Here is a 9843-nt window from a genome sequence, read left to right on the forward strand (position 1 = left end):
ATTGAGAAGATGATATCGTAGTAAGATGGAACTGTAGCAGTTTTAAAGTCACAATAAGATAATATTAAATGCTCAACTTCAGGCGTGGGAAGATGATAAATTCCTCTTGCTGAGCTCAAGGGTTTACAGATAGTACACAAATTTAGTTCTACAACCTGATCACGCAACTCAAATAGAGATCTCCGTAAGTGCATGAACTGCTCAACATCCCATAGATAGTCAAAATTTATGGAAATCCCGCACTGGCTTGAAGCACTTTCAAAGGATAAATAAGGTAGTCTATGTTGATGGGAGAAGGCTAAGGAGAGTAAATTGGGCACATCAAAGATGGCTTGCACTAATAGTTCGCACTTAACTATGCTACAAACTTCGTGGGTTGAACTTGAAATTTTTATTTTTTTCAACTGCCTACAGTAGTGCAAGATCAACTCGTTGACAGAGGGTAGTTTTTTTATAAACTCGAAGAGAACCGTACCATCAATTACAAGTTTACAACCTTCACAAATTTTACCCTTCTGAGATTCTGACAAGTACCAATATTTAGCGGCTTAAGTAATTAAAACGCCCCTGAATTTGGCACGAATTGCAACTTTAGTCCCTAAACTATTGCTGCACTTCAAGACACCCCTAAACTTGACAAAATGGGTTTTAATTCATCCCCGAGCTGCCACGTGGCACAAAAGTGCGAACACACGCCAACAGCGCGTGACAAAAAGCCACGTCGGCTTTTTTTTTTTTTTTTTTTAAAAAGAAAAATCAATTTTGGAAAATTCATAAAAAAAGTATAAATTTTTAAAATTAAAAAAAAAACTAATTTTTTTTTAAAATGTGGAAAACCCATTTTTTTAAAAAAAATAAATCTGGACTGAATTTTTTATTAAAAAATCTGGAGCTTCTTAAATCTTGAAAACTGAGAGAACCGTTATTTAAAAAAAAATGGAATTTTTTTTAATTAAAAAACTTGAACTTTTTAATAATCTGGAAAATTAAATAAACTCATTTTTCTAAAAAATAATCTGAAAAATTGAATTTTTCGTTAAAAACTTGGACTTTTTAAAAATCTGGGATACTGATTTTTTTTAAGAATAAAGTGAAAAACTGATAATTTTTTTCTAGATTTAAAAACTAATCTAATTTTCAGCGATTATTTTTAAAAAAAATGGGTTTTCTACATTTTTAAAAGAATCATGAAAATCTAAATTTTTTAGGACACTTTTAAAAAGATATCAAGTTTTCATTTTTTATTAAAAAAAAAATCCATTTTTTACAGATATTTTAATTAAAAACTCAGCTTTTCAGCTTTTTTTTTAAAATCAAATATTCCAGATTTAAAATAAATATTTCATTGTTCCGCATTTTTTATAAAAAAATAAATCGCTTTTACATTTTTTTTCAAAACAATTTATCTATGTGGAGGACACATAAGATGAAAATGCCATGTGGCATTAATATTTTACACATGGAGGCCACATAAACCTTATTTTACGAAATTGACCCGCGGTGACTACACTCACTCCGGAGGGGTGTAATAAAACCCATTTAGCCGAGTTTAGAGTCTTGAAGTCATCAATAGTTTGGGGGTAAAGTTGCAAAACGTCTTAGCAAGCTCGGCGTTTAGCTTACTTGCCCATATTTAGCATACGCAGACATGTTTCAACACCACCAGAGTAATTATAAGGCTCCAATTCATTCACATACTCGAGAGATAGCAGTTTCGGTGCATCAACAATATGAACTTCCCCAATTGAGCAGCATAAGATATTAAGAGACAAAAGGTTAGGAAGATTTCTTGAAAAACGAATGCTACTGAACCCGATACAGTACTGAAATGATATCCTCATGATCTGAGGGCAACATGAAATTAAGCTTTCCAGAGCTGATTCACTAACCGTAACATCATGCAAGGTTAGATTTTTTAGGTTAATGCACTTAATTTTATCTTCAGAAAGTAGTGCCTTTTGTTTCAGTATCTTGCAGTGATTTAACTCCAACTGCTGCAAGGATTCTATGGCAAACAAGGTATCAGCTAACAAACTATATCTTTCTAATGGAAATACTCCGGATTGCGCAAGTACTACATGTGAAACCCTTTTTTCTGCTATGATATGTAACCATTTATCGACTAGACCGTCACAGTCAGTTTGATTAGAAAAAGAGATGCAAAGCTTAAAAGCCGAAATAGGTAGATTTTCACGGCGATATCTTTCCAAAGTATTGTCTACTACCCTCAAGAATTGACCATGAAAACCGACTAATCTTTGTGATGTGACCTGGTCTTGATAATTATTATGCATCAGGTTCATCAAAATTGAGATGGGGTTTCGTAGAGCATGCTTTAAGCCATGGTTTTGACAACACGCTGGTTCGCGCCGCAGTTTTTGTGGGCAGACGAGAGAGTATTTGGTGAAGGATTTCTGTTGGTGACTCTGAAATTCTATCCATGGCATGCACTAGTAGAATTTGCTTCGTCTAGCTATGTCATGTTTAAGGTTTTACGTTAGTTTACAAAGAAGAGAATACCTGATTATAGGATCTCTTTAACAGTCCAATGACGGAGTCTTTGGAATTTGGAGGAATTCTAGCCCGTATGAATTAGCTGATTGTAAATAGCTGATAAGCTTTAATAATTGTTGAAAAGTATTCTTAAGTAATGAAAGTAACAAATAATCAGTTATGTCTTTAGATAGTGGTACTGAAACTATTAATAAGCAGTGTTTTTGTAAAACAGTACTGTTGAAACGACTAAAATACGCTTAACTTTTTTTTAAAAAAAAAAAAAAATCATAAATTTTAAAGTATACGTGTAAAGAAAAGGATGAACTACAATTAAGGAGTGAAGAGAAAGTTACAATATAGGCTAAGGCCAAATACAAATGTAGCGGAAACACTTGATAACTTATAGCAAATTAAAAGGGTATGATGTACTTACTTTACATTCGTTTTGGCCTTTCTCATGGTTTTTAAGCAGAAATATATATTGACGAGCCTTTTGCCAACAATACAGTTACTATCAATTTTATTATTATTATTTAATTACATTATTACTATAATGAAACAAAATAGTGCTTTTAATTTACTAAATAATTTAAGTTAAGGAGTTTAATCGAAAACTGTTAAGAAGTTGTAGGAGTACTATTAGTATTTAGAATTCTTATTATGACGAAATTGTTAAAGCAAATACCGGTTGGTCCCTAAAGTTCTTTAGAAAAATAAGAAATCACTAATTTTCCCCTTTATTATCTCCTATTAGAAGACATACTACTTTAAAAGTCTCCTAAATAAAATCAACTACGTTTTCACTATTCAGTAAGGAGAGTTTCTATTCTTTTTTGATAAGGAGAGCAAACTAAAAGGGTTTTACAAGGTACATAATAGTTAAAAAGGCAATAGAGTTGCCTTTCTTGAAACTTTTCAGCACGGAGAAGGCGATGAACCCTGCCACAAGAAAATTATCAATTCCACAAGAAATAATATTTGAAATATTCTCATGGCTTCCTGCCGAGTCTTTAATGCATTTCAAGTGTGTTTCTAAATTATGTAATTCTCTTTGTATCTGAATCATGTTTCGTGGATATACATCAATCCTGCTCTATGACTCGTATTGGTGGAATCAAATTCCTTGTGCGCCAAGGTAAACAGTTATATATTATAGAGGCAATGCAGGGAGGAAAAGCCTCCCCTCTTCACATTGATTTGTTTTTATGAAAATCTACTCTTGTACGACAATATAATGTGCGCTAATGGCTTGTTTTGCATGAGATATGCGGAGTGTATTGCAACTTTCAATCCCAGTACAAAAGTCGTAAGATACCTTCCCTGCCTGAAAGAGTTTGCGAAAATAGATTACCCTGAGTATTTCTATACAATGGGTTTTGATCCACAAGAGAAGACGTACAAAGTTTTGATAACAGTTAAAGAATATTCAAGAAGTATGTCCACAAAAAATTGGGTTTTTACTTTAGGTACAGACAAATCATGGAGAGAGATTATAAGGATTACTGATTCTGTTGTTAGAAGTAAAAATGCAATTTGCATTAGTGGTTTTATCTATATGTGGAGCTATGACGAGGGGAACCTATCCATAGTAACATTTGATGTTAAAAATGAAAATTTCAGAACTATCACATTTTGGAATTCCTCAAATCACATAGAGGATTCTTATAACATAAGAGGTAAATGACAAATTAGCTGTCCTGGATACGAAGAATTTACATGCTGGAGGCAATATGGATCTGTGGATTTTAGGGAATGAGACTCGAAAAGAAGAATGGGAGAAGCATATCATTCAATTTCCTCTAGAATGCAGAAGATTTTGCAGCTGTTGGGATGAAGAGATTTTATTCACCAAGAAGACCGAGTCAGGTCAATTCATCTGTTTGTGTTACGATGTCATGAAAAAGAGATGGAGAAAGTTAGAAATCCAAGGGCTTCCAGGAACGATTTTGAATGACAGTTATAGTTATTCTGAAACCCTCTTCCTAGTTGAAAAATTATGCAATAGTGCTTGACTTTTGCTCTTTAATTATATTTTTCTCAGTTTAAACTTTCTTAGTTAAGAATTATACACTGGTTTTGTTTCTGAAGTATGATGTATCCATTTATCTAAAACATGTCGCGAGCTTCTGGAATAATTTATGTTCATGTCTCATGATATTAGTGTGTTGTATATTACTCGAAGTCTCCTTATTCATGCCTTAATTAGCTAAATATCTACTTTGTACTCTGCTCTTCTTTGTAAACAACATTGGGCTATATTACCTCAGGAGAGTAGTTGTTGGTTAATTAAATTCATGGATCTCCCACAAGAAGTGATTTTTTTAAAAAGTTTTGTGTAGGACTATATATAGAGCTGAATCATGAATGTGACAGATCATTGCATTCATGGAAGTATATTGAACATATAGAATAATAAACCTGCACATACATTTTGTGTAACTAGTTTCTCCACACGTGTGTTGCTGGTGCTTAGCACAGACCTGACGGTGTAGCTTTTGTTACTCCTAGTTCTGCAACTTCTTCTGTAGTTGTAAAACCTCTTTGGGGCATAGTCGTAAAACCCTTCAACTATCAGAGTTCAAAACCATAAACATCACCACAAGAGTGTTTGACTTGTAGGTCAGCAGCATGATTTTTGTTTTGAAGCAGCAACATCAGTTAGAAGAGTGTAATGGAATGATAAGACACTCCATGTTGAAGCGTCTCACAAAGAGATCATAATGTACTGATAAGGAAAATAAGTAATGGAGAATAAGCAAGTGATCTATGAGGCCATTAGTGTACCATGTTAGAGATATGTCACGTGATCTGCGGCTTGTTGACTCCAAGGATACGCAGCATCAGGACTCCTAAGACTAACCAACTTCGGATAACGTCGTAGTATTTGTTTAGGACTGTGTGCTGATGAGTTGTAGAATAAGAAGTTGTATTATACTAGCCTATGTAAAGATAGGAATAGCATGAGCAGGACTCCACCATATACTGGAAGCAGAAACAGGCTTCCCCTGTGTAGCGATATTAACATAGCAATAAGAGCTTGATTTCTCTTGCACTGTTTTTTACATAATTCTTGGTACCAAACCATACTTGGAGGATGAAATTATATAAGAACTAGAGATGAAGAGGGTAATAGCCACACTGAAACATTATGTAAAACAAACATATTATTGCATTTTTCACTCCCCGCTCGCATGTTGCATGACTAAACCATATGAGAGTTTGTGAAGGAGAATATTTTAAGTTAAGACTTCACAAAACCTATACTTGAATCTTCGGAAATAGCCAGAATCTTTATTTCACGAATAACTTGTAGTTCTCAAGCTTCCAATGCACAATAATGGACATTCAAGTATAAACCATGATTTTATTGCTACAACAAATGAACCTGTCCTCCTAACTCAAGATGACACATCACAGAGAGAACAGAATGATACGAATTATAGCATTTCAGAAAGTTTTTTCAGTTGTAACAATGTGTAAAGACAAACAATATTATATGCACAATTCATAGAAATTTTATATTCTGCACAATTACACAATTCAAGCTGGCAGTGTCTGTTGGAAATTCTCTGAGCAAAAGAACAACAACAACAACATACTCCCACAAGTGGGGTCTAGGAAGGATGGGACGTCGGGGGCGAACGCTTCACACAGCTGTGGGGCGAAAAGACTTGTTTCAGAAGACCCGGCTCAAAAGGAAAGAAAAGAAAATAAAGGAAAGGAAAATCAAAGAAAAGGAATTCGACGCAGAAAAAATATGACAGCAAAATAGCAAGACGCAAAGCAAATGTGCAATTGATAGTGAGCAAAAGAATTCCTCATATATGTGATGTGCCAGAAGGTCATTTCTCTCTAGAGCTTTAAAAAAATTTCTCGTATATGTGATGTTCCAGAAGTTCATTACTCGCTAGAGCTCTAAAAAGAAGTTCCAGCAAAATATTGACGATAAACATTAACTCCACTATGTTTATCATTGGAGTATCTGATCCCAAAAAACATCAAAATCAGTGATGACCTCATTCTGGATGTATCCACACAAAGAAAACACATGATTGGAAATGCAAAAGGCAAGGGGAAGTATGAATGAAAATAGAAATGTCTAATATCATATTTCATATATTATACATGACAAACATTTACCCTAAGTAGATGATTTTTAATTTCCTGATTTTTTTTCTTTTCCTATTTGTTGGTATGAGATGTATTCTTGAATTTGCTTACCAGATTGATCTGAAGAATGGTATCAATCTCATCTAGGAACGAGTTAACGTTCAATGTTCCTCATCGAGAATGACCTGTATTTCCTGTATCTTCTCATGTTTACTATCTGTGCCTTTATGATATACTCTTGATAAGTTTGTACCATCAATTTGTCTCCAGAGTCTTTTTTTTTTTTTTTTTTTAAAATAATTGCTTATGTAGGAACAGCTTAAATTTGTTGTCACATGATATTGTTAACCTCTTGGGCCAACAATTCCAGAAAATGGTATCAATATAAATGAACATGATGAAATTGATGACCTGTAGACAGATCAAATGCTCAACTGATGTCGGATCTGTTCCACTTGCTCTCAAGGTTTTAGTGCTGAAATTAATGAAATGTCTATTAGACAACGTCTGGTGTATAGATTGACTCAATTCAACTAGGGATCTCCATATTCAGGATTATCCTGAATTTACTCGAAGCACGTTGAAGAAGTACAGAGGATAATGATCCAGAGCATGTTATAAAGAGAGTAACTTCGACACTTTAGATGGCTAGCATTAGTAAATTCACCTAACTATGCTACAAACCTTGAGGGTTGAACTTGAGATTTTATTTTCAAGAACAGATGATCAATTCCTTAATGAAGATTAGCTTTGCTATAAGCTCGGACAGAACTATATAGTCAGTGGCGGTCTACAGAAATTGGAGCCTTCTAAAGTTCTGGAAAGTACAAAATATTTAAGGAACGTGGATGTTGAAGTACCTTAACTATGAATGAATATCATCCAAGCAATCGTTTGATCTTTCTCAACTTGGCAAAATAAGTGACAAAAGGTAACACAAATGCCACAGTAGTCCAATGATATCAAAGTTTTCCGGTTAATCAATGACATTTCCTTTTTATTGGTATTGTAGCCAATGTAGACTTAATTAAGGTGGTCCAACCAAGCTTTCCAGAAACTTAACGGGTGGAATCCAGAATGCCCATCATATTATCGGGTAAAAAGAAAAAGAAGAAATAAAGCAAAGAAGAAAACCCAGAAGAATGAGCTATCCATATCGCGATCACCCTAATTGATGAGCTATCCATCTCGGAATGCATCTGCACAAATACCAAACTCCATTAATTGTTAGAAAGGGAAAGAGTTTGGGGGGGGGGGGGCAAGTACAAAGGAAAATAAAAACGTGCGCATCATAATTCATATATTGCACATAACAAATCATTACCTTGAAATGAATGATTTTTTATTGTTCTCTTTTCTTTGGATTTGCTTGAAGCGAATTGTATCAAACTCTTCAATAATACGAGGGTTAGCTGCCAAAATTTTCCTATCAAGAGTCATCCAATCGTCTCCTATCTTTTTCTTGTACTCTATCTGAGCATTTATGAGATACTTTTTCCAAGTACATTTGATAAATCTATTTTCTCTCTTCTTCAACCATTGTTGAAGTAGAAACTTTCTAAATCTTTGTCACACTGCAATGTTAAAATCTTGGGCCAACAAATCGAGAAGACGACATCATAGTAAGATGAATATGTCGCACTTTGAAACTCACAATAAAATAATACCAAATGCTCAACTTCAGGCGCGGGAAGAAGATAAATTCCTCTTGCCGAGCTCAAGCCTTGAGATAGTACACAAATTTAATTCTACAACCCGATCATGCAACTCAAATAGAGATCTTCGTAAGTGCATGAACCGCTCAACATCCCCTAGAAAGTCAAAATTTATGGAAATCCTGCATTGGCTTGAAGCACTTACAAAAGATAGGGAAGGTAGTCTAGCTTGATAGGAGAAGGCTAAGGAGAGTAACTTGGGCACGTCAAAAATGGCTTGCACTAATAAATCACACTTAGCTATGCTACATAGCTCGAGGGTTGAACTAGAGATTTTTATTTTTGTCAAGTACATACAGTAGTGTAAGATTAACTCCTTGACGGAGCGTAGTTTTGCTATAAGCTTGGAGAGTATCGTACCATTAATTGCGACCTTCACAAATTCTACTCTTCCGAGATTCTGACAAGTACCAATATGTAACGTTCGCAAACATGTGTCAATTACATTATGAGATGAATAGAGCTCGAACTTATTGTGGTTCACATATCCGAAAGATAGCATTTTTGGTGCATCAACAATATGAACTTCCACAATTGGGCAGAAACAGATATTAAGAGACAATAGATTAGGGAGATTTTTGTAACACGAATGTAACTGAACCCGATACAGTGTTGAAATGATATCGTCATGATCTGAGGGCAACATGAAATTAGGCTGTCAAGTGCTAATTGAGAAATAGTAACATCATACAAGGTTATATATTTTAGATTACCACACTTAATCTTATCTTCATAAAGTAGTGCTTTTTGTTTCACTAGTAATATATTGCACTGAATTAGCTCCAGTTGTTGTGTGTACTCCATTGCAAATATGGAATCAGCTAACAAACTAAATTTTTCTGAATTTCTGCTTGGTCTGCATCTCACTGAAACCTTTGAAACCCTTTTCTGTGCTATGATATCTAACCATTTATCTACTAGACGGTCAGAACCAATGTGATCACAAAAAGAGAAACAAAGCTTAAAAGTTGAAATTGGTAGATTTTCATCACGGTGATATCTTTCCAAAGTACTGTCTACAATCCTCAAGAATTGATCACGAAAGTCTACGAGCGTACCATTATGGATCTGTCGAACAAAATCATATTCATGAAAACAGAGATGGGGTTTCGTAGAGCATGCTATGAACCATGTCTTTGACAACACGCTGGTCCGAACCGCAGTTTTTGTGGGGAGCCGAGAGAGTATTTGGTGAAGGATTTCTGCTGGTAACTCTGAAGTTCTATCCATTACAGAATTTTCTTCGTCTAGCTATGTCATGTTAAAGGTTTTACGTCAGTATTCAAAGAAGAGAATACCTGATTATAGGATCTCTTCAGTGTCCAATGACACAGTCTTTGGAATTTGGAGGAATTCTAGCTCGGATTAGTTGATCGTAAATAGTGAGCTTCAAATGTTGAAAAGTATTATAATTAACACTATGTTTGGAATGTTGTTACCCATTGTATTGTATTGTATCGTTACTAAAAATACAATGTCTGGTTTGATTGTTATTTAAAACGCATTTTATTGTTTTGTTAGA

The 9843-nt window shown here is 34.5% G+C and overlaps 2 protein-coding genes across 2 annotated transcripts; one reads left to right on the plus strand and one right to left on the minus strand.

Annotated features, from left to right (window-relative positions):
- Window positions 1–1619: 1619 nt before the first annotated feature.
- LOC132061098 (uncharacterized) lies at window positions 1620–2294 on the minus strand. The gene has a single exon (XM_059453969.1). It carries the CDS (start codon window positions 2292–2294, stop codon window positions 1620–1622), a length of 675 nt encoding a protein of 224 aa, XP_059309952.1.
- Window positions 2295–3865: 1571 nt separating this feature from the next.
- On the plus strand, window positions 3866–4508 carry LOC132061099 (F-box protein At5g62510-like). Its single transcript, XM_059453970.1, has 2 exons — window positions 3866–4172; window positions 4246–4508. The coding sequence occupies exons 1-2, from the start codon at window positions 3866–3868 to the stop codon at window positions 4506–4508; spliced, it is 570 nt and encodes a 189-aa protein (XP_059309953.1).
- Window positions 4509–9843: the final 5335 nt, after the last annotated feature.

Source organism: Lycium ferocissimum, chromosome 6 (assembly GCF_029784015.1).
Source record: "Lycium ferocissimum isolate CSIRO_LF1 chromosome 6, AGI_CSIRO_Lferr_CH_V1, whole genome shotgun sequence".
Taxonomy (NCBI): domain Eukaryota; kingdom Viridiplantae; phylum Streptophyta; class Magnoliopsida; order Solanales; family Solanaceae; genus Lycium; species Lycium ferocissimum.